The 25,679-nt window shown below is 40.4% G+C and overlaps 1 protein-coding gene across 1 annotated transcript in view; it reads left to right on the top strand.

Annotated features, from left to right (window-relative positions):
• Positions 1–25,679, top strand: part of MCPH1 (Microcephalin) — a 189,200-nt gene that overhangs the window by 81,653 nt on the left and 81,868 nt on the right. Inside the window, exon 7 of the mRNA XM_080276467.1 lies at positions 24,137–25,375. Coding sequence (XP_080132593.1) covers positions 24,137–25,375 — 1,239 coding nt within the window. The remainder of the gene's footprint in view (positions 1–24,136; positions 25,376–25,679) is intronic.

Genomic DNA, 25,679 nt, shown 5'->3' with positions numbered 1-25,679 from the left:
CCCTATCTCAAACACTGATACCAACCTTATTTAGCAGTGAGGAAACATTACTAGCTGCTGAGGTGTTAGGCAACATGATCCTCATTTCACATTTCTTTCTTTACACTTTACTTGTATAGATATTTTCAGCCTTCTTTGTATCCTTCATGATAAAGTGGGGAGGGACTTTCAGTTCAGTGAAACCATTAAAAATATTCTTATATTTCTCTTCCAGATATTCACTCGAACATATCCTTAACCCCTACACGTCGGGGGTTTCCCAGTGTTGCATGCTCCTCCCTACGGGGGATATCAGTGGCGGAAAAAAATACCCACACTTCAAACCCTAATATCTGCCAAACTATAAGAGCTAGAGAAAAAACTGAAGATACATAAGAATCATCAACTGTTTCTCTTTCAAATGAAAGTATCCCCATGTCTCCAGGTGGTCCCAGTCAATGAGTAAGGATAAATTAAGTTTCAAAGGGTGGCGGGAAGACACTTGTGGCTATACATGTCAACCGGCGTTGCTCCATGCTCAAAATTGTGACAGTTCTACACGTCAGCCGGCGGTTAGGGGTTAAGGCTCGAAGATAAAATCCAGTGACAGTGCTTAGATTAGTCCTGTTATTCATAACAGAATAAAAGTGTACATAATCATTCTTAGAAGAATTTTCCTTAAATCAATTTAAACTTAACCTGTTTTTGTCTCTTAATAAAAGTATATCAAGGTAAGGCAGCTTACTGTCATTCTCTTATTCTACTGTCAGTCAAATATACTATAGCAGTAGTCTTGTGTGTATGTGTGTGTGTGTGTGTGTGTGTGTGTGTTTTGGACAGCCGAAACTACACATTCAAATCGCACCAAAATTGGCACAGAAATCGCAGAGAATTCGCTGATGTGAAAAAACTTGGTCCCATCACGATTGAAATTTTTTTCCAATATTTAATGAGCAATCACATTTTGACAAAAAAACACCGCTCCTGGCTCCCGTCATAGGATCTCCGTAGAATTTTTTGCCCACAGGTAGAACTACAGTAAAGTATTATGGACTTGCGTTCAGACAACTTGGGTTCCTTTCCTGAAATAACACGATCACTTTGTTAGCTGCAAAAAAATCCAAGTGACAACGTTACACTAGAACAGCACACAAATGCGAGAGCCCTCCGCAGGAGCAAGTGCAAGGTGCCCAAAGGCCCCACGAGCACTTGTTTTGTACCATTTTCTGCTCTGTTTACCTGATCTGGCCTGCACAAATCAAACTTACAAGGAGCTATCACAAGTACATTGTGTAAGTACCTAAGCCAAAGTACCTTTTAAGGAACTATGTCATTAAAGCTAGCAGTTTCTAGGTGTTCTAAAATAAATTAGCTAAAATGGCTGAGGAGGGACTCCATTGTCATCCCTGCTCTTTGTCTCTAATTTTTATCATTAAAAGTGCAGCAACAGTGAGAAACCCTGACAAAGATCAGGGATGGTATTGGGGTCCCCCCTCAGCCCAGTTTTAGCTGATTTATATTTAGAACACCTAGTGACTACTAGCTTTAATGACATACAGCAACCCCTCGTTATACAATGGGGTTCCGTTCCTGAAAATCCCATCGTATAGGGAGCCTGTTATAACATGGAATCAACGGGGATACATTCCCAGATCTGCCTAAACTCTCACACACACACATCAGAACACTCACATTCACATTTAAAGTAACACATTAATAATGAATAAAGAGGAAAAAACATGAGAACTACAGTATACAGTAGTTCTTACCTTTACAGAAGCAAGCAGGGTTGTTGATGTGGTTCCGAGACAATTCGCTGTGAAGTCAGTTCGCCGTCAGACAATTCGCCATCAATATATGAACGATTCCCCTTCAGGACTTTTCACCGTCAGGACGATTCCGTCATTTATTTACATATCGGTTTGTTTAGCAATTACACTAGTTTTTGAATACTTGTACCTCATCAAAGTCATTTTAAAATATACCCAGGATGTTGTAGTACCAATGGAAATTAATGAAGACAGCTATAGGTGATGCTAGAATATAATTCAAAGACAACTACAGCGAGGTAGAAACAAGTTAATTATTGTCTAGAAGCGCAATTTATAAATGATATCCAATGCCTACATTATTGAATGAACGTAGACTTTGATAGATCCCCCTGAAAATTAGTTGTTAAAGTATCAGTTAATCAGTACAGTAATAAGTATATTTATAGAATGACGGGGAATCGTCCAGGGTGTGAATTGTCCTGACAGCGAGTTGTCATGTTATTGTTGTGACGGAGAATCAACTTGATGGCGAATTGTCCCGAAACCTATATACAGGTATAGATGTAATATGAAGATTATTCGTATAAATCCAAAAGAATGTCGATTGTTCACTTAAGGTCATTAGGCATTTATATAAATGCCACTGTCTCATATGTAGCCATATGTTAACCCTATTCGGTGCAACCCTTGGCGATTTCCCACACTTACGACCCTAGTATCGTGAAAAGAATCTTGAGTAATATTATTGGTTTGACGAAGTGAAAGGAACGCATTCGGAGACGTCGGCGCCGTTGCAAGGCAAGCGCCGCCAAACATATCGTACCGCACCCGCGCGCACTGAAACACACACACATACACACACACACACACACACGTTTAACTATTATCAAATTTAAAATTAATGTAAATATCAAATGACCATATATTTTACCATTCACCAACGCTTATCATGTTTGCCATATATCAAAGCTGTAGGCTATATTTTCAGTCTGAGGGCTGCAGTATCAATAAACCGTTTACTGTTCTCTCTCTCTCACACACACCGTCCATAACATGGAAGTTGATAGCTTACACATCTTCCTCTTCATCAACATCACCACCCTTCCTCCCTCACACTCACCACCTCCCATCTTCCTCACCACCACCTTCCCTCCCTCCATCATTCTAACACGCATCACTATATTCCCTTCTACCCTACTCTCCCTGTCTCACTACCACCGCTCTTTTTCTCACCACCATCTCTCTAACTCATTCGCCATCACTAATACTCTCCCTTTCTTCCTCACCATCATAACTCCTAAACCCACTTTCAGTGGATTTACTAATAGGTAGACTAGTTGATGGAGAGGTAGCTATTAGTCATGGAAATCTAATAATGTAAGCGTGTAAATAATTTCTGGTTATACATGCAAGTATTTTTTTTTTAATGCAAGAAAGAAGGAACCAAAGGGCAGGACCTACAAATTGCTCCCTCCAAGAAAAAAAACGACAGCAGAGCCAAATTCAAGATCAGTTCATTTCGAGATGCCTGGACACACTGTGTATGAAAGACTGGAGACCGTAGGCAGTAAGAAAAACAGAGATGGAGACAATTCCAGAGTTGACATGTTGCATACATGAATGACTGGAACAACGGTTAACTCTTGCATTAGAGAGTTGAACAGAAAAGGGCTGAGTTTGTTGCTAAGACGGGTGCTGCGTGCCTGCCGTGGTGGTGGAGGGATGCAAGCAGACAGTTCAGAGGAGCAGTGACCATTGACGTGGCGATAGAAAAGAGACAATCATGCAACAGTGCGGCGGAGACAGAGGTTGAAGGGAGCCAGTGAGAGGAAAGTCAATGGGACGAAAAGTCTCCGACTCCATCCTGTTGAGAAGAACTGTGTGGGGAGCCTCCCCACACATGACAGCTGTGCTCTACACAGGAGCGAATAAAACCCGTGTATAAAGTCAACAACTGTGCAGGGCCGTGGGTTAGGGCTTCCTGACTAAAACCTCCCTAAGTGAAGAGTCCAGTCCTGCTGTGGACTAAAAATGGAAAGTACATAATGATGATGATGAGAATACTACCATATATTTCTTTCTAATGACTGAATATAATATTTAGGTAAGCGAGTTTCAGCCACGCTCAAAAAAAGTGTGTAACCAGGATACGGGACGAGGACCCAACTCGCCATGTATCCCACCAACCACTTTCCCCAACCTCCTCCCTTTAGAAAGTAGTTATTTATTTTTCAAATGTCATTACCACTATATAATAATGAATTTATAGAAGTAAAAGATTATTCTTATTAATTAATTTTACACGTGTGGTGTGAGGACTGTGTTGGTGTGTGAGGACTGTGGTGGTGTGTGAGGATTGTGTTGAGCGAGGACAGTGGTGGTGTGAGGACTGTGTTGGTGTGTGAGGACTGTGGTGGTGTGTGACGATTGCGTTGGTGAGGACTGTGGTGGTGAGTGAGGACTGTGTTGGTGAGTGAGGACTGTGGTGGTGTGTGAGGACTGTGGTGGTGTGTGAGGATTGTGCTCGTGTGTGAGGTCTGTGGTGGTTTGTGAGGATTGTGTTGGTGTGTGAAATATAATCTATTCGTGAGAACAAAACAGACTCGACCTTCTCATGGACCCACTTCATGTGTAACTAAGGAGTGAGAAACAGGTAGACCTTTATCATACAAATGGATGGCGAGTGAGAAAGGGCCGGGGAGAATAGGAGGTAGATAAAGCAGAAGGCGGTAGATGTACGGGAGATAAATGCTTGAAAAGGCATACATATTGCATAATAATTGCAAAATTCCACATCAACAGCCTTGTGCCTTACCTACCTCCTATTCTGCCTGCCCCTCTGTTGTATAATAAAGGTCTACCTGCTTCTCACTCCTTACAGCTGAAGGAGGTCCTTGAGAAGGCTGAATCTGTTGTCACCAATATATTATATAGGTATTTCTAAATCTGAGTACTGCAAACTAAAATTGAAGGGCACAGAGAAATATTTAGTTATAACCAATTATTCAAAGGGCACGGTAGCTCTATCTGCTAATGCTACTCCCCAAGGAGTATTCAGAGCAATGCAATAGCAAATATTCAATTATGAATAGTTATACCCAAAACATCATCAATATACAGTATAAATCAGTAGTTATTCAGTGGGTCAGTCAATCCCAAAATACCGACAAATTAGTCAGTAGACTGTCCTTCTGATGTCAGTTTATTAGTAATTTCCCACTGGTCAATCACTAGCCTATCACTGAGACCTTTGACGGTCAGCCAGTCAGTCTTTCCAGAAGTCAGTCCCTTGATCCTTTGTTAGTAGTCACCACGAGAAAATGCAGCTGCCAGGCAAAGCTCCGTACATGCGGGGTCACCATTAAATTCTTACGAGTAGAAGTACGTGAAAGGGTACAGCAGGGAAGGAAGGTTGTTGGTACGCTGAAAGCAGTGATGAGAAATAGGGAGGTGAGTATGGAAGTTAAGAAGTCACTGCATGATGGCATTGTGATCCCTACCCTGACGTATGGAAGCGAGGCGTGGACCTTGCAAGAGGGGAACAAGTCAAGAGTGAGAGCAGTGGAAATGAGTTACTTGAGAGGAGCATGTGGAGTGACGTGGAGGGACAGGTTGACGAATGAAGAAGTGAAGGAACGTTGTGGGGTAGATGTGGATGTGGTTGAGAAGATTGGGAGGAATACACTGAGGTGGTTTGGACATGAGAGAATGGAGAATGAAAGACTGACTAAGAGGGTGTATGTAGGTGAGGTGGAGGGAGGGAGAGGGAGGGGTAAACCGAGGATGAGGTGGAGGGATGGAGTTGAGAGGTATATGAGGGAGGGGGGGGTGAGTTGGGGGGAGGGTAGTCAAATGGTGGGTGACAGAGTGACTTGGAGGAGTTTTGTCTGCGGCCACCCTTTGCGGGATTAGGGCGTCGGGCTATAGATAGATAGATAGACTGTTAACCAGGAAACTTGCCAGTCTTTGGATTACTGAATCGCTTAGAGCAGCCTGTAGCTTCCTGGTTAAACCCTATATCTCTATTAACCGGAGAACAAGCTGTTCCCTGGTTAATGCACAGGCACAGTGTGGATATGAGGGGTTAGGTCCAGAGCCTTGCCTGGCGCTTTCAAGGGAGACAGCAGTCAATCAGGCCCCAGCTCCTTCTCTCCACTGCGAGACCATGCTTCATTTCAGCTGATCCACCCCCTGCAGCATCGACCCCTGGTAAGTTAAAAAGATCCCGACGGGTGCCAATTAACTAACAGGGCCCTCAGTGACCCACAGCCCGTCACAGGTCGAAAGAGTAGTAACCGTTAACTCGGGGCTATCCATGCCTATGCTCCTAATCTATGTATTTTCCGGCGGTATTTGATCCTACGCACTCGAACATCCTTTTACTCTACACTTACAACTAATATAAGTAAGCTGGAGGATTCTGATGCTGCAAGATCCTCACCTTCCGTATCTCTATTTACATCTATCATATAAGGAAATTTTTAAACAAAAATATAATCCGTATATAACGTAAACTCAGTCATAATCTATACATATTCGCAGATATGCATATTCATTCTTAATTTCCAAAACAAGACTTTCACTGATTGGGGATGTTACTATAGCATTTCATACATACTTTATTTCAATGCTGATCACAGGTGTGCTTGTGACATACTTGACATTGTTTCGTGGACGATTTTACTTTAGGGCGATTCTGAGTGTATCCTGGACCATAAAGAGACTCCATGCATGAATGACACTTGTGCCGCTTGCCTGACTATTCTCATGCGTTACTTCTGGGATGGCCTCCTCTACATCTCCCTGTCCGAGCATCAGATTCATCTTAGCTATTGTATTCCTGGTCAGACCACAAGCCTGACCTTTTCTTCTTTCAATTTTCGGATTACACAATGCCTTCACCAACTGCCAGCCATAGGAGATTGAAGCAATTTTTCTTGGGTCCTGATTATTATATAACGAATAAATTGTCTGTGAATTTACTCTGACAGTGTCGACAATGTAGCCAAGGGCATTCATTGTCCATCTTCTAGATTTAGTGTGTACTGTATGAAAACTTATTCTCTGATCCATAATGTCAGTGCTTCCTTTAGTGAAATCATACAATTTAAATATATATATATATATATATATATATATATTTCAAAATCATCATCCTTGGTAATGCCTAATATAGGGGAATCTGTGCTCAGAAGTAACACATTTTTCTTACCTTTGCTTTTGGTGGGTGTTACATAGGATTCAGTGTCATTTCCTCCCCGTGTTTCTTCCAGTAAATTTGGTATGACCTATCTTCCCTTTCTGTGACTGTCTTTATCTCTGGTGGTATGCCTTTCCTAGTAGAATCTATAGTACCTAAGGCTGAGATACCTTGTGTTTGAAGCCACTCCAGTAACTCTATACTGGTGTACAATCTATCCAGGCTAATAATCCTACCTCTAAGGTCGACTGAGGCTTGTAACTGACTTACCAGAGCTTTCACTGTTGGGACTGTACCGCGTATGTAGTGTGGTCCTGGCTCTCCAGGTTTACCTGAATATACAGCTGTCCTAAAGGTAAATGGATATCTAACAGCATTAACAGATTTATATTGGAGGCCGTAGAGTACGGGTTTGCTCTTATTGTAGTCTGAACCCTATTTGTGTTCTGCACCCATACAACGTTTCATCAGTGGTCAAGAAGTCACCTGGCTCCAAGACAGCAACAATTACTGAACTGTTCAAAAAGCTCCCTGATTGCTGCAAACCGATCGTGTACCCATCTCTGGTGTCTGGTATTAATGTTGATCGTGTACCCATCTCTGGTGTCTGGTATTAATGTTGATCGTGTACCCATCTCTGGTGTCTGGTATCAATGTTGTTAAAAGTTATGTTGGCATGTAAGAAACCAAATCGTTTTACAGACATGACGGCTCCAAATATTGGGTGACCAAACCCTTCCATGAAGAGACGATTATAGCAATATTTATTTTGTCCCAACAAGCCTCTTGGATCGAGCAGGCCAAAAAAGCTTTTCAATTCAGTGGCATCAGTCATCTTGACGTATGTTGGTATTTCAGCACTGTCAGTATTAGAAATTTCGGTAATTATGCCTTGTGTTAGCATGGGTTACAATCCCATCAATCATACTAGATGTTATAAACAACTCCCATGCCATTATTTCTGTATTAGCTGACCTTGCCTCTCCTAACAAACATCCCTCACTAGGCAATACCTTCTCAACAGGCCTACCTTCTGTATGATTGGTCCATGTTATTGACTTACCGATATCTAATTTTCTCTGGGGTTTCTCTAAAATGCAGGTATATTCCCTGAGCTCGTGTGGCAGGACAAATTCGTCATAATTTTGTTTGTTCAAGCATTGGTCCAAAGTACTGATTAATCTACTTTTCACCAGTGGCTTTCTGTTTCTGAGTGGTACCCACTCTTCTTCATTTTGTCATCATTCTGATCATCTTCATCGTCGCCCTCAGTTAATCTATCCAAGGCAAGGTCATCATCATCATCGCCAACTACCTCTTCCAAGTAATCTTCGACTGGGTCGTCAACATAGTCGAAAGTAAAAGCCATGACTACGTCCGTCAGCACATCCACTCCCTCCCCTAATTAATTGCTAACTAACCGTCGTCCGGCTCCGGCACGCCTACACGAGAGCCGCGAGGTTTGTGTGTGTGTGTGTGTGTGTGTGTGCACATTACAATACACGTGTGTGTATCTGTGTGCACAGTACAGTGCACATGTGTGTATCTGTGTGTGTGTGTACGAACAACCATTTCATTGGGTATGAGAAGTCATAGAGAAAAAAACAATGAATAATACATAGATAATAAAATTAGTGAATGAAATAATTACTTCACAAGGTATGAGGAGTCATAAAGTATGAACAATGAATAATACATAGAAAATAAAGTAGTTTTAATGAAAATAAGAAACGTATCGTACGTCTGGAAGCTGTGTTGATGCCCGTTAGGCTTGCGTAGGCTAAGGTCCCAGATATTCCACTCATCTTCGAGCGTTTTCTTTTTGTTTAGCGCTCTCCACGGGGAAAAATCGTTAATTTTAGAGAAAACGCTCGTTTCAACCCAGTTTTTTCGCTCAGAATCACCATTTGTTGTGTTTCCAGTAATTTAATAAGAAAACAATCGTGAGACCATGCATTGCTTACAAACTAGAGTTTATTGGTAAAAATTAGTTAGGGCGTATCAAAAATGATACGGGTTGCACCGAATAGGGTTAAGTGATGAAGGAAAGATTGTAAATCGCCTGATTCACATTTCAATATATTTATATTTTTTCAGTCAGTATCCATTATTTGTTGACATATTTTACATTCATTATTAAAACAATAAACCACCATCACATTTATAACTCATATAATTCAAAAACTATTGTACTTGCTAAATAAACTGATATGTAAATAATTGACGGGAATCGTCCTGACAGCGTATTGTCTTGTTATTGTTGTGACGGCGAATTGTCCCAACTCCGAGGCTGAGGGACAGTAAGGGCCTCACAACCCTCACTCATCACTGTCAGAACTGGCTGGCTGATTAGGCTGGACCGGTGGACGAGTGTGTGTTGCCCAGTGCCAACTGTGTGGGAACGTTTGAGTTGCGTTCGCTGTTCACTGAACCGCGGATGATCCATCGTTGTAGGGAATCGTTCCCATCATATAGCGAGCATAGGGTACTAAAATGTCAACATCGTATAATCGAAATATCATATAACTAGGGTGCACTGTAGTTCCTTGAGAGGTAGTTTGGCTTAGGTACGTAGATGATGTGATAGCCCCTCGCAGATTAGATTTGTGCAGGCTTTTAGATCAGGTGAATAGAGTAGAAAATAGGATCAAATTTACGGTTGAATACGAGAATGACAGTAAGTTGCCTTACCCTGATGTACTTTTATTAAGAGAGAAAAACAGTTTGAAGTTTAAAGTTTTGGGGAAAAATTCTTCTGAGAATAATTATGTACACTCTGCTACTGATAACAGGGCTAAACTAGGCATTGTCATTGGATTTTATCTTTGAGCCTGGAGGATATGTTTGAGATTATATCTAGAGATGGTTTATAAGAATATTTTTAATGCTCTCACTGAACTGAAGTTCCCTCCTTTCTTTATCATGAAGGCCACAAAGAAGGCTGAAAATATCCATAAAAGAAAAGAATGAAATGAGAAATGTGAAAAGAGTATCATGTTACCTAATATCTAGGTAGCTAGTAATGTTTCCTCACTGCTAAGTAATGTTGGTATCGGTGTTGTGAGAATAGGGTTTGTAACAGTGGGCAATTTGCTGAAAAAGAAAAAGAGTAGACAGGATGTTCATGAGGCAGGAGCTTTCAGTGTACCTTGTTCAGGATGCAGTAAAGTACATGGTGGAGAAACATTTCGAGGTTTAGAGAAACGAGTGATGGAACACAAATATGACATGAAGTGTTTCAATATGAATAATCCGATTGTGAAACATAGGTTTGACACAGGCCATAATGCTGACTGGAAAGATTCTAAAATGATTAAATATGTAAAAAGTACCATGAAATGTAGATGTTATGACTCCATCTTCATTCCAAATGAATGCAATATCAACAAAAATAATGGATTCTTTATGTTAGCGAAGCTATTGCCATACCTCTTAACTGGCAGACAGGCAGGTTACCCAGGTAGAGTAACGTGTTTATTTGTTGTGTTCAGGTCACCAGCCAGTGTAGGAACCATGTACGAAATGTGTTGTCCACTGATGCTATTACTGAAGAAGCTCTGGTGGGCGAAATGTTGAAATAAACTGGATCCTGTACTCTGCATTTGGCTTTCCTCCATGTCTTACAGTATTGTCATTGTTGTCATTGTCATCGTCATCATCATCATTACCACCATCGTCATTGTCGCCACCACCACTTCATTTCATACAATTCATTAGGGTGGATAGGGTGAAGAAATAGAGCTGGGATGGCATAAATATTTTAGATCTTGCATCCTCTCATCATCATCATTCATCATCACCCGGACCTTCTTTCCCACCCTAGAGCGGGATGAGGAAGAGCAACGTCCAGACAGCCCAAATTTGCCCAATCCAGTGGGCCATGTTTCCATTCACTGACCATTCAAACCCCTGGAATCCTGGCTCTATCTGATACACCAAAACTTTCACCACACTCTGTAGCTTCATATAAATGTATCCGATGGAGTCAATCCGGATGCTGTCATGTTAAAAAGTGATGCCAATTCCCTGATCATGCACTTCACCTCACAGTATTCATCGAGCCAGCTCAAACTCTTGTCAGTGCCCTAGCGTCACCGACTTCCAAACCTTTCTTCCTCACGCACTCATCCACCATATCCCTTCACCTTCTCCTTGGCCCACCTCACCTCCTCCCTTCTTCAAATTCGCTCAGTTATACCATTTTCACCAGTCTGTTGTCATCCATTCTTTCCACATGACCATACCATCTCAGTACACTCCACTTGACTCTGGTGTCCACAGACTTCCACACACCACAACTTTCACAAATCACATTATTTAGTATCCTATCAACTCTCTATACTCCACATACATTACTCAGCAGTCCCATCTCCACTGCTCTCACTCTTGACTTTCATTTTCATGCCACACCATAGTCTCACAACCATGTGTAAAGTTGGCACTAACACTCCTTCATGTAAGCCTCCTGCAGCTGCAACATTCAAGCCTCTGTTTCATATCAAGTCCTTCATTGCACCAGCTACTCTCCTTCCTTGTGTCACTCTACTTTCCACTTCTTTTGCACATTTTCCTCTCTTTTCTATCACTGTACCCAGGTATTTGACACTCTCACCAATTCCAGTCTCTCTCCATTCACTGTAACATTACACTGAGAGTCACCTTCTCTCTCAATAACCATCATCAGCATACATCAGTTTTGAGATATTGCATCCATCACCATTCATTACCAATGCCATCCCCCTCTCCATTACTCATGTTTTTACTTCTCTCGTCACTCCATCCATATATATATTGAACAACCATAGGGGCATCACACAACCTTGTCGCATGCCCCTATTGATCGTGAACCATTCATTTAGATGCCCATTAACCCTTGCACATGCTACACTATCATAAAATCTCTTGATGGCACCTAGCAGCTTGACATCTACACCATACATGTGCAAAACCTTCCTCACACACACACACACACACACACACCGAGGAGACCAGATGCTCGCCGCCATCGCTCCATAAATGGCCAACTTGGCCAGTGGCATTTCCTAAATTAGTATCTTTCTATGAGTCAAGGTCTGTACCAGGTTAGACTAAATGGTGTTCTAATATTTAAAAAAAAAAAAAAAAGAAGTTTTAAAGCAAGACTTGTTCAAACAGAAAAGAAACCAAATTAGAGTAAGAATGCGCACAATCAGCTGATCGTTTGTTTTGTCTACCACTGCCCCAGGGAATGTAAGTACCATATGTGCTTTTAGTACTGCAACATGACCACATACTTTAGTAAAGCAAATTTGGAAAAGAAAGTGGATAAAGGTAGAAAGCAGGACGGTGATTTCTACCAAGAACTGGTTGAAATGGAGACTTACAATAAACTGGTTGAATGAGTACACAGGCTTGAGATGGCTTTTCAAAATGAGATTGATGAAATTAAGAAACAGATCCACTTGCAAAAGGAAGAAATAGAAAAATTAGGAAAGGAAGTCAACAAAAAAGACATAACGTAGGTGAACTGACAGTAGAACTGGGTTCACTTAGGAGAGAAATTAGTGAAATGGCAAGTACAGTAAACACGAGAGTATTATGGAAGAGTTCAAAAATTATACAGAGACAATTAGGCAAGTAAGCAGTCTGATAGACCAGAGCAGTGATATTGAGGAGAAGATAACACAGGTGAATGAAGCTGTGCGAAGCTACAAACATGATGTGGAAACCACTTATGCAGAAATGGTGAAAGTAAAGAAAGACTTAGAAACAAGGGTGGAAGAAAAAAGCATTAAAAAGGAAGTGAAAAGAATAATCCAAAACAATCCTAAGTTAGTCAGAGATTCAGTAGATATTAACAAATCTATAGTAATCACTGGTATAGAAGAGGAAGAAGTAAAAAACAAGATCTCAAGAGACAAAAAGGAGATGGCTAATGTAATGAGCATATTGAAAGAAGTATCAGAGGAAATCTGTAGTAAAGACATAGAGGAACACAAAAGATTAGGGAAATACAAGAGAAGCAAGTCAAGACCCTTAAAGGTAACCTTCCAGAGTGTAAACACCATGGAGGAGATACTAAAAAATGCAAAGAATCTTATGGAAAAAGAGGAGTTGAAAAATGTATGGATGAAAAGATGCCTAACACAAGAGGAACTGGAATTACTGAAAGAGAAGAAGGAGGAAGCAAAATAAAAAAATGAGGGAAGATCAGAGGAGAAGAAAACATTTTTTTACAAAGTAATAGAATTGCAGATACAAAAGTGGTACATAAACAGGAGAGAATAAAAAGGAGGAAGGTAGTAGAACCAAGTCATGACAAGTATATAAACAAGATGATTAAGTTGATGTACTCAAATGTGGATGGAATGGTATCTAAATTATTAGAGATGAATGATTATGTCAAAGAAAATGAACCACATATAATATGCCTAACTGAAACAAAATTAACACCAAGGCTATCAAATGTCATCCTAAACTTAGAGGAATATAATATATGGAGAAGAGATAAGAACTTAAAAAAAGGAGGAGGAATTATAATATTTACTAAGAAAAATCTAAAAGTCAAAGAAATAGAACTAGATATACCCTCACAAGTGGAACTCATTGCAGTAGAGATCAATACAACTGAAGGGAAAGTAATTGTAGCCAATTTGTATATGCCACCCAAGTCAAACACATGGGACAGAGACGAGTATGAGGACCTGGCGGAGAATACAATTCAGAATTTAAGATCATTACTGCATAAAATGGAAGAGAAATTGGAAAGAATTATACTAACTGGAGATTTTAATACAAATATAAATTGGAATACTCTAGATATAATAAGCCAAGAAAGCTGTTGGGACCAAAAGCTCCTGGATCTCATGCAAGAGTTTTTCCTAACGCAATATGTAAGGGAAAGCACCAGAAAAAGAGGACTCGATGTACCCTCAATGTTAGATCTCATATTTATTAGGCAAGAAAACAATATTGACAATTTAATATACCACCCTCCATTCGGCAAGAGCGACCACGCAGTACTAAATTGCAATGTTAGGATAGCATATGACATAGTTAACAGCAATGAAAGTTACAAAAATAGCCTGAACTATAAAAAGGGAAACTATCGTGACCTACAGAAGTACTTCTTAGAAAATGATTGGGGAAAGGGGCTTAGAGGACAAGATTTAAATGCTATATATAAAAAATTCTGGGAACTTTATGAAATAGGAGTCCACAAGTACATCCCAAAGCACAAAAAAGCAGAAAAGAAAATAAAGAAATGGTTCAATACAGAATGTAAAAAATCAAAAGAAAAAAGAGATTTGTTGTGGAATAGATACAGAAGACACAATAGTGAAAGAGCATATAATAACTACAAACAGGCAAGAAACGATTATACAAGAATAAGGAGGGAAGCCCAAAACCAGTTTGAGGAGGATATCATAAATAAAAGTAGTGATCAACTGAAGCAATTTTACAGCTACATCAGAAGCAAAATTAAAGTAAAAGAAAATACAATCCATTATGGACGAGGGAATCACCTATACACAAGAGAAGGATATTTGTGAAGCACTAAACAAGAAATTCCAATCAGTTTTTATAGAGGAAAAAAATTTTGAGAGGGATTATGTGGAACATGCATGCCCACACATACTACCAGATATACAAACATCAGAAAAAGTAATACAGGAGGAGCTAAGTAAATTAGACAAAGGTAAAGCAAATGGTCCTGATGAAATTTCATGTTGTGTACTACGTGAATGTGCAAAGGAGTTAAGTAAACCATTATTTTTAATTTTCAAGAAATCCTTGAGTCAAGGTAAACTACCTGATATTTGGAAGAAAGCAAATATTGTTCCCTTATTCAAGAAAGGGAATAGACAAAATCCACTCAACTACCAACCAGTATCACTAACCAGTGTTTGTAAGTAAGGTATTAGAAAAGCTTATAAGAAAAGCTTGGGTAAATCATGTAGAAAAACACAGTATAATAGAAAGACAGTTTGGCTTCAGAAAAGGAAAATCATGTGTTACTAATCTGTTGAGCTACTATGACAGAGTAACAGACACATTACAGGAAAGAGAAGGATGGATGGACAGTATCTATTTAGATTTCAAGAAAGCATTTGACATAGTACCATACCAAAGACGTTTATGGAAACTGTACCATTAAGGAGGAATTCTAGGCAAACTGTATTGTTGGATGCAAGATTTTCTCATAAGAAGAGAAATGAGAACAGTACTGAGGGGAAATTACTCATCATGGAAAGAAGTGACTAGTGGAGTACCACAGGGCTCAGTGCTGGCACCAATCATGTTTTTAGTGTATATAAATGATATAGACAGTAACACTGGAAATGAAAGCTATTTAAATATGTTTGCAGATGATGCAAAAATACAAAAGAGAATTACTAACATAGACTCTTGTAAAGAGCTACAAGAAGAATTAAATAAACTTCATGACTGGAGTAATACTGTACATGGCAAATGGAATTCAGTGTGGACAAGTGTCATGTAATCAAGTTTGGTAAAAGTGGAAAAAGACCTAATTGGGATTATACGTTAGGAAATAAAACCCTACACACATCAGAAAGAGAGAAGGACATAGGTGCGATTATCAATAGCAGACTATCTCCAGCAGACCACATCAGTGAGAAGGTATGGAACATGTATATACTGCTTGGAAATATGAGAATAGCATTTACATACATAAATGAAGACATGCTAAGAAGGATAATAACATCATTCATCAGACCAACCCTGGAGTATGCATCAGTAGTCTGGAGTCCTCATCTCAAAAAACACAGACAAGATTGAAAAAGTTCAAAGGGCCGCTACAAGATGGGTACCAAGCTTAAGGGATCTAAGCTACGAAGAAAGACTAAATAAACTGAATCTACCAACACTACAGGAGAGAAGTAAAAGAGGTGACATGATTATGCTATATAAATGCATATCAGGGAAGGAGAAAATAGACATAAATGATTACTTAACCTATGGGGAAACATCAGCAAGAGGACACCGCAAAAAACTGCATAAGAAGAGAGGTAATAAAGACGTAAGGAAATTTAGTTTCCCAAATAGAGCAATTGATCAGTGGAATGCACTACCGAATGAAATAGTGTGTGCCAAAACAATTCACAGTTTTAAGGATATATACGATAAATATGGTTTAAGAAACGAGACAGTATGAGCTTGACTCATTCCTGTAAAGATACAATTAGGTAAGAACCCACACACACACACACACACACACACACACACACACACACACACACACACACACACACACACACACACACACACACACACACGATAAAATATCTGGAAGAGATGAATATTTTGGCTGAATGTCAGTTTGGATTCAGAAGTGGAAGGTCATGTATTTCTAACTTGTTGAGCTTTTACTCAAGAGCGATTGACGTGGTACAGGAGAGAGATGGTTGGGTGGATTGTGTGTACTTAGACTTAGAGAAGGCCTTTGACAAGGTACCTCATAAGAGACTAATGTGGAAACTAGAATATATAGGAGGACTGAAGGGGAAACTTCTGGAATGGATGAGAGACTTTTTGAGAGACAGACAAATGAGGACAGTAATAAAGGATAGGATGTCTGAATGGAGGGAAGTAACAAGTGGAGTCCCTCAAGGCTCGGTGTTGGCGCCAGTAATGTTCCTGATTTACGTAAATGATATGGTAGATGGAGTGAACAGTTATGCAAGTCTGTTTGCAGATGATGTAAAGATCTTGAGGAAGGTAGAGGTTGAGGAGGATTGTAAAATACTGCAGGAGGATTTGGATAGGATACACAATTGGAGCCGGACGTGGGAAATGAAATTTAATGTAAAGAAATGTAAAATATTGGAAATGGGTAAAAGTACCAGGAGGCCATCACTGAATTATTTGTTGGGTAATGAATTAATCACAAAAAGGAGAGAAGAGAAAGATTTGGGAGTGCTGGTCCAAGATAGTTTGTCACCAGAAAAGCACATTAACAAGATAGTTGGAGAGACTTATAAACTCTTGACTAACATAAGAGTAGCATTTCATTATATGGATGAGGAGATGATGAAAAAATTGATAGTGGCCATGATCCGCCCCAGGTTAGAATATGCAGCGGTAGTGTGGTCCCCGCACAAAAAGAAAGATATAAACAAGATTGAGAGAATACAAAGAACAGCAACCAAGATGGTCCTCAGTCTGGCAGATCTGTCATACAGAGAGAGGCTGGAAAAGCTGGATTTGCCTTCGTTAGAGGAAAGGAGAAAGAGGGGAGACATGATTGCAGTGTTCAGGACCATGGTGGGAGTAGATAAAATTGACAAAGAAGATCTGTTTGTGTGGGATACGAGAGCAACAAGAGGACACGGAATGAAATTGAAAAAGTCAAGCTGCTTGAAGGATATCAAGAAATATAGCTTTCCTTACAGAAGTATAGACTTATGGAATAGCCTGGACAAAGAGATCGTCCAGTCTAAAAACTTAAACGAGTTTAAAGCTAAATTTGACTTATTGAGGAACAGCGACGGAAACCCACAAGCATAGTACATTCCGTGTATATCACAATTAGGTATATTATGTAAATACAGTACTTAAATATTTGGAACGATTTAGACGAAGAGGTGGTGCATGAGAAAAACATTCATGTGTGTAAAGGTAGACTTGATAAATGTGGATATGGAGACAGGACAACACAAGCATTGCTCAATTCCTGTATACTACAAATAGGTAAATATAAATAGATAAATACACACACACACACACACACACACACACACACACACACAAAGAGAAAGAGAGAGAGAGAGAAGCACCCAGTGCATGAGGCCTGGGATGGCTGTTGTTAACATTTTTGTTTTACTCTCAATGTTATCATGCATTAATTTCGTGTTGCATCCTGTTCATAATTATATACTTTTTACATATCATATTTTTGATCATCATCATCATCATCTGGACGAACAGGGTGAGGAGCAGCAACGTCCAGACAGCTTAAATTTGCCTAATCAATGGGCCACGCTTCCATTCGTTCACCATTCAAGCCCCTGTAATCCTGGCTTTATCTGATACCCCAGAAACATTCACCACGTTCTGTAGCTTCATATAAACGTATCCAATACAGTCAGTCCGTATGCTGTTGTGTTAAAAAAGGGTGCCAAATCTCTGATCATGCGCGTCTCCTCACAATATTCATCCAGCCAGCTCAGTCTCTTGTCAGTCCCCTAGCCTCACCAGCATCCAAACCTCTTTTCCTCACACACTCTTCCACCATATTCCTCCATCTTCTCCTTGGCCTACCTTACCTCCTCCCTTCTTCAAATTCGCACAGATATACCTTTTTCACCAGTCGATTGTTATCCATTCTCTCAACATGACCATACCATCTCAATACACTCCCTTTGATTCTGGTGTCCACAGACTTCCTCACTCCACATCTTTCATGAACAACATTATTTTGTATTCTATCCATTCTCTGTACTCCACATACATTCCTTAGCAGTCCCATCTCCACTGCTGTCTTGACTTTTCATTTTCATGCTACACCATAGTCTCACATCCATGTGTTAAAGTTGGCACTAACACTCCTTCATGTAAGCCTCATCCAGCTGCAACATTCAAGATTATTTCTTATCATGGCCTTCATTGCACCAGCTACTTTCCTTCCTTGTGTCACTGTACTTTCCACTTGTTTTGCACATTTTCCTCTCTTTTCTGTTACTGTACCTAGGTATTTGGACTCTCTCACCAATTCCAGTCTCCATTCACTGTAACATCACAGTGGGATTCACCTTGTCTGTCAGTAACCATCACTTTACTCATTTCTGCATTTACTCTCGATGCACAACGCTCACAGACATCAACAAAACTCTGCACTAGTTTACCATGTTCTTGTCTGGTATTTGGAAGTAGTACTGCATCATCAGCATACAACAAATTTGAGATATTCTGTCCATCACCATTCATTACCAATGCCATCCCCCTCTCCATTGCTCGTGTTTTTACTTCTCTCATCACCCCATCCATGTATATATTGAAACCACTGGGACATCACACAACCTTGTCACACTCCCACACCAGTCATGAACCATTCACTTAGATGTCCATTATCTCTTACACATGCTTCACTACCATCATAAAAACTCTTGACAGCACCTAGCAGCTTACCATCTACACTGTACATGCACAAAACCTTCCACAATCCTTCTCCATGTACTTTGTCCAATGCTTTTTCCAGATCCATGAATGCCATAAACATCTTACAGCCTAGTCCTTCTCATAAGCCTTCTCCACTAACTGTCTCACTGCAGATATTTGGTCCAAACACCCTCTGCCACTCCTAAAGCCACCCTGTTCACCACTCACTAGGACTTCTGATATCTCTCTTACTTTTTCTGTAATAATTCTTTCATATACCCTCCCTACCACACTCAGTAAACTTATGCTACGATAAGTCTTGCACTCACTTCACACACCTTTATTTTTGTAGTGGTACAATCACAGCCGTTTTCCACTCTGCTGGCACAATTTCACTCATCTATGCCATCTTGCATATCTCCATCAAGCACTTCATTCTGCGCTCTCCACTACACTTAATCATCTCTGCATACACCTCATCAGCCCCAGCTGCTTTCCCATTTTCAGCTACTTAACAGCATTTTTCGCCTGTGCGAGTGTCACGTTTCCTGACACTGCATTTCTTCTCTGCACACCCCCCCAAACCAATCATGTTTACAGTGGCTCTGTTCTCTCTGTTCCCATTTATTAGGCTTTCAAAATATTCTTTCCAGCTGGTCCTTTCTTCATCCCTATAGGTTAATAATCTACCACGTATATCCTTCACACCTTCACTTTTTTTACTTTTTCACTTCTACTTTTCCGCACCCCAGTCCAGAGTATCTTCCCATTTTCAGAGTAGTTTGCTTTCATTTTTCTTCCTAGATCATCATTTACCTCCTCCTTTTTCCTCTTCTCCAGTCTCTTTACGTGCTTCTTGCCCTTAATATATTCAGTTCTTATTTCAGTTGAACCCCTGCTCTGTAACTGCTAGCCACTTCTTCCTCTTTTCCTCCTATGTTTTGTTTATGTGTTAGTAAAATTACCACAAGTGTAAAGTATGAGGTTAGCTTGAGATGTAACTGCCAGTTAAGAATGACGAGTGGGAGGTTGGGTGGGGTAGGGGTATGTGCAAGAGTTAGGAGCTGGGGTAGAAGGTGGGTGGAGCTCTTTTCATCCCCCTCCCCTCCTGTTTTTCCTGGGTATATAGGGGTACGAATGGGGCACCCCTGAGCAGAAATTAGTGGTCGTAAGTGTACATAATAATTATAATAATTAAATAAACACAAAATCTCTATCTATCTATTGCCAAACACCTTAATCCCTTATACGGGGTGGCCACAGACAAATCGCCTCCACGTCACCCTGTCCCCCGCCATTTCACTGCCCTGCTCCCAATTCACACCCCCCTCTCTCATATACCTTTCCACTCCATCCCTCCATCTCATCCTTGGCCTTCCCCTCCCTCTCTTCCCCCTCCACCTCACTCACATACACTCTTCTCGTCAGTCTCTCACTCTCCATCCTCTCCACATGGCCAAACCACCTCAGTGTGTTTCTCCTAACGCTTCCCATCACATCCACATCCACACCACAATGCTCCTTCACATCCTCATTTGTCGGTCTGTCTCTCCACGTGACTCCACAGGCTCCTCTCAAGTAACTCATTTCCAGTGCTTTCATTCTTGACTTGTGTCCCTCCAAAAAGGGCCAGCCTTCACTTCCATACATTAGGGTTGGTATCACAATACTGTCATATAGTAACTTTTTCACTTCCATGCTTACTTGCCTTTTCTTATCACTGCCTTCAAGGAACCAGCAACCTTTCTTCCTTGTTGTACCCTTTCAAGCACTTCACCCCCAAAACTTACATCCTTACTCATCACACCATCCAAGTACTTAAACGTATTCACATTTTCCATTTCCTCATCATCCAGCCTCACTGTACATTCACTGACTTCACCTCTCTCGAAGACCATAACTTTACTCTTCCTTACATTCACCTTTAGATTCTGTTTCTTACACACTTTCCCAAACTCTTCCACCAAGCATTGCAGCTCTCCTTCATCTTCACTTAACAACACAGTATCATATGCAAACAACAGTACAGGGAGTTTATAAACACTGTCCTCTCTCATTAGGGCCACTCCAACATCCACTGCCCTGGCTTGTATCTCTTTTATGACCCCATCCATATACAAATTGAACAACCATAGAGACATGACACATCCCTGTTTCAACCCAACCTTCAAATAGAAAAGTTCACTCAGTTCACTATCCACATGCAGTGCAGCCTTAGCACACTCATACATACTCTTCATAGCATTCGACAACTTCCCATCTACTCCATATATTCTTAATACTTTCCACAGTCCTTATCTATCCATCCTGTCATATGCTTTCTCCAAATCCATGAAGGCTGCATACGACTTTTTTACCTTCTCTAGAAAGTTTTCCACTGAAGATCTTTGTATGAATATCTGATCTACACAACCTCTTCCCTTCCTAAAGCCTCCCTGTTCTTCTCCAACTAATTCCTCTGTTATTTCCCTAACTCTGTTAATAAGTATCCTACCATATACTTTTCCTATTACACTAAGAAGACACATGATTACCACACCCTTCTTTTTCCCCCTTCCCTTTGTGCAAGGGAATAATTATACCAGACTTCCAATCCTTTGGGACTCTGCCTTCCTCCCAGGCCAATCTGCACATCTTCTACATCCATTCTACTACTATCTCTCCCCCATGCTTCAGCATTTCACTACACACTCCATCAATTCCTGGGGCTTTCCCCATTTTAACTTTCTTCATCGCTTCAACAACTTCCATCCTATTGATTTCTTCCTCTCTTCTCACCTCCCTCCTTCTCCCAGCCATTCCCTAGCCACTTAGACTTGCATTAATTTCATTCTCTATGTTCAGCAATTCATTAAAGTGTTCTCTCCATCTGCTCACTTCTTCTCCCTTCTCAACTAGTAATCTACCATTTTTATCTTTCACCCCCCTACAAACTTCATTGCCACCCTGTCTGACTCACTTTACCTCATACCAGAACATTTTCTTACGTTCCCTCCACTTTACACTCAAATTCCTTCCATATTCCTCATCCCCTGTCTTCTTACTCTCCCTTACTAATCTTTTCACCTCTTTCTTCCTTTCTACATATAACTCTCTCATCCGTCTCTCAACTTCTTCCACGCCCCCATTTCTCATCCATTCATTATATGTTTTTTTCTTCTGTGCCACAGCCTGTCTCACATCTTCATTCTACCATGCCGTTCCTTGCACCCCATTTTGTCTTCTCTTCACCCCACACACCACCTCACATGTTGCACATATTTCTTCTGTGAATATCTTGCACAAACCTTCCACGTCCTCCATCTGCTCCAATTCATATTTACCCAATCTTTCCTCTACTTCTCTCTTATATTCTGCCTTTTTGTCATCCTCTTGTAACCTTTCCACTCTCCTTGCATATATCCTTCCTCCCATCCTTCCCTTCTTCTATTTCTCCATTTTACTTGAACCTTGATTCTGAACACCACTTTGTGGTGTTCAGAAATGTCCTCTCCTCCAACCTCTATATGCTTTTGCATCTATTACACATCTTCATATCCTTTCATCCACACACACATAATCAGTCATTGCCTTCCTTTCATTCAGTTCACCATCCATCCTTCTCATCACTCGCCAAGTACCGGTATACCTGTGGATCATTTTGTGCCTGAAGAGGGTATTGGCTATCACCAACCCCCTCCCAGCACAAGTGTCCACTAGAGCACTAAAAATGATCTGGGTTATTGTTTTACTTACTGGCAATGCATAGAAGTGTAGATGAATATTTGCAGGCAGGTACATCCAAGTCCAAGAGCAAGTCCAAGCCAAATAAGTCCTTAGATAAAGCCTAGAATAATCCGAAAAATTTCACCTTGACAGATTCGGAGTATTGGGACTTTTGGATTATTCGTGGCCGAATTGGGGGACTTTTACTGTATATAGCACTACAATGACAAGAACTTAATAAAATGTGTTAAAATTGAGTGAAATGTGGTGGAGGAAGATTTTTCAGGATGGGCTGAAGGGGGACTTTGGAAGATTTTTGGATTTTCTTAGACACAGTAGCCTAAAGATAATGGTTCTTGTGGAATGTTTTGCACAAGTGTTTTTGCATATTTTTTTTTCCTCATGATTCATTGGTTGCTGTAACAATGGGAGAGTTTCAGCTTGGACTTGGACTCTGTGTACCTATATATGGCTGACTCTTCCCTGCCTGAGAGTGACGATGATGCGGCTGGTTACTAAGTTTGTAGCCACATTTCACACTCATGGTAGTTATCCAAGGCTTGCACTGAAGTGTTCAGGCCTTTCATTTCAGGAAAAATATCAGCAAGTTTAGCCAAACACATCAATCACTTCTATGTAAAATATTGTTTGCCTGTGGTTAGTTTTTCCTTACCATATTATATTTCCATCTCATTTCCTGTTTTAAGCTTTATAAGACATCCATGCACTACTAATGTCTAATGTATTAGAACATTGATGATGGTGATGGTGATGATGATGATGATTAGTGATGATGATATATACCTTCGGTGATCCATTCAGATGACTTGACCACCCAATTCTTGGTCATAGCCCAGGGGTTAAGAACCTCTGGAATACAGCATTACAGTCTGAACTATATTTCCCCATTTATTACATGAAGTGGAGATTTAAGTAAGTATAAACTTTGTTCTCATTTTGTGTATCATGAGTTGTGTTGCTGCCTGGACCGCAGGTATTGAGTAGAAAGTGTGATTGTCAATCATTGTGCTAAAAAATTATGCAGAAAGATAGAAATACAGTAAATTGTTTGTTATAACTGAAGCAACAAAAGATAGAAAAATCCTCAATAATTATATATACCATATTACTAAGACTGTTAGATAATCACATATGGCAAGGTAATTATATGTTCCCGCTTTTTTTATTCCAGATTTTTTTCACCTAAAGCTGAAAGTGAGCCAAGAAATTGCAGAGTGGTTTCAGCAGGAAGAAAAAATCCACCCTCTAGTTTACGGGAGACTTTGTCTTCCAGCAATCCAGAGCTAAATCGGATAGATATGGTTAATGGTGGGATTGAAAACATGGAATGCCAGATTACTGAAAGAGTCTGTAATTTAAGGGATGAGGAACAGTGTGCCTCAGACCAGAGCTTGGATAGCAGTGAAGTAATGGCCAGTTTGAGGATAAGTTCAGACACTGACTCAAGATTCACCATTGATAGTTTGGACCTTCCTGTACGACTGGATACCATCCCATCCAAGCCAGGCACTACTAGAAATGGTAGGGGGGGAGAAAGCAAGAGGCATGATTTTTTTGATAAAAGAAAAGACCCAGAGAAAAAGAAATCAGATGAATTACAGGATCTGGTGTTCAAAGAAGATGGTGTAAGAGTGTCTGATTCAGGTACTAGTAATCAGTTAAATGAGAGCTGTAGGAGAAAAGGACAAATATGTAAAAGGAGTGGAGTAGAAAGATTGATGGAAAATCGTGATTTGAGTGGTACCGGTAGTTCTGTTGGTATACGGAAAAAGTCAGCTCATGTAGAAATGAGTAAAATTCTCAAACAGCCATCTGATGTGCAGTGCCAGAAAAAAAATTCTGTTAGTGCTCAAAATGAAACAAATTTATCAGTATCTAATATGGATGTCCCTCCTCTGAAAAGGTATATTAGCGGTAGTGACGAACTACTGAACAGTCGGAGAGTAATAAAAGGAAAAGCAGCAAACAGAAGGCAAACTAGAAGACACTCCATGAGAAATTCACTTCCTTGTATGCCAGAATCAGCTGAAATGACATGCTCTCAGGCTCGGCGGCATAAGCTGCTTAGTGTAGATTTTCTGGAACCATCACAGGAATTAGTTGTACCTGTCACACCCAAGAGGGAGGAGAAACGGTATGCTGGGGCCTATACAGAACTCCAGGTGGTTGACAGCAGAACTCAGCGCAAGGCAATACGAGACCAGAAGGATATCAGTAATTGCATCCCTCTCCCACGCACAAGCTTGTCAAAATTGAAGAGCAAAAGCAACTACAGTGCCTCCACAGTTGAAGATACTGTGCAGAGTACTAGTTGTGAAGACAAACAGACAGATGTTACAATTACACAAGAAAGTATAAAAAGAAAGCAACAAAAGCAGTCTGTTAAGCAGTCAAAGAAATCAAGTGCACCATCTGGATCAGAGATGTTTAGTTCAGAAGACAGTGTGTTTGAAGAGGGCACCATCACCCCTCTTCCTCGCCCCAGAAGGTCTACGGAAGAATTCAGGTTTGATGGAGTGCCGAAGCCAAAGAGGAGGAGGAATACTAAATCTCGCAGTACCAAGCTTATCTCCATATGTTTAACCAGCTTCCATTCAGAGTAAGTTTTACATATCGTTATTATTTCCCATTAATTAGTAAAGTAAATAGGATCCAGAAGCAGGAACTAGAATGTAAAAAAGTAGAATTATCAAAAGAGTGCATACTGAAGCAGGCCATACACTTATTCACTCATCATTCAGTCACCCACATGTACCGTAGTGCCTTCATTTTGTTTTGTTTCATTTATAAAGACTCCAACATGCTTGCATTCATTGTCTTTAGACACCTAATAATGGCTTTCCATGCTGCTTGATCTCTGGCAGCCTCCCTGTGCAGTCCCTTATTGCTGAGGTCACACTCTT

Source organism: Coenobita brevimanus, chromosome 65 (genome assembly GCF_032717465.1).
Source record: "Coenobita brevimanus isolate Jiangsu-jjx chromosome 65, ASM3271746v2, whole genome shotgun sequence".
Classification (NCBI taxonomy): domain Eukaryota; kingdom Metazoa; phylum Arthropoda; class Malacostraca; order Decapoda; family Coenobitidae; genus Coenobita; species Coenobita brevimanus.
Note: the sequence above shows the minus strand (reverse complement) of the source record. Positions and strands in the feature narration are given on the sequence as shown.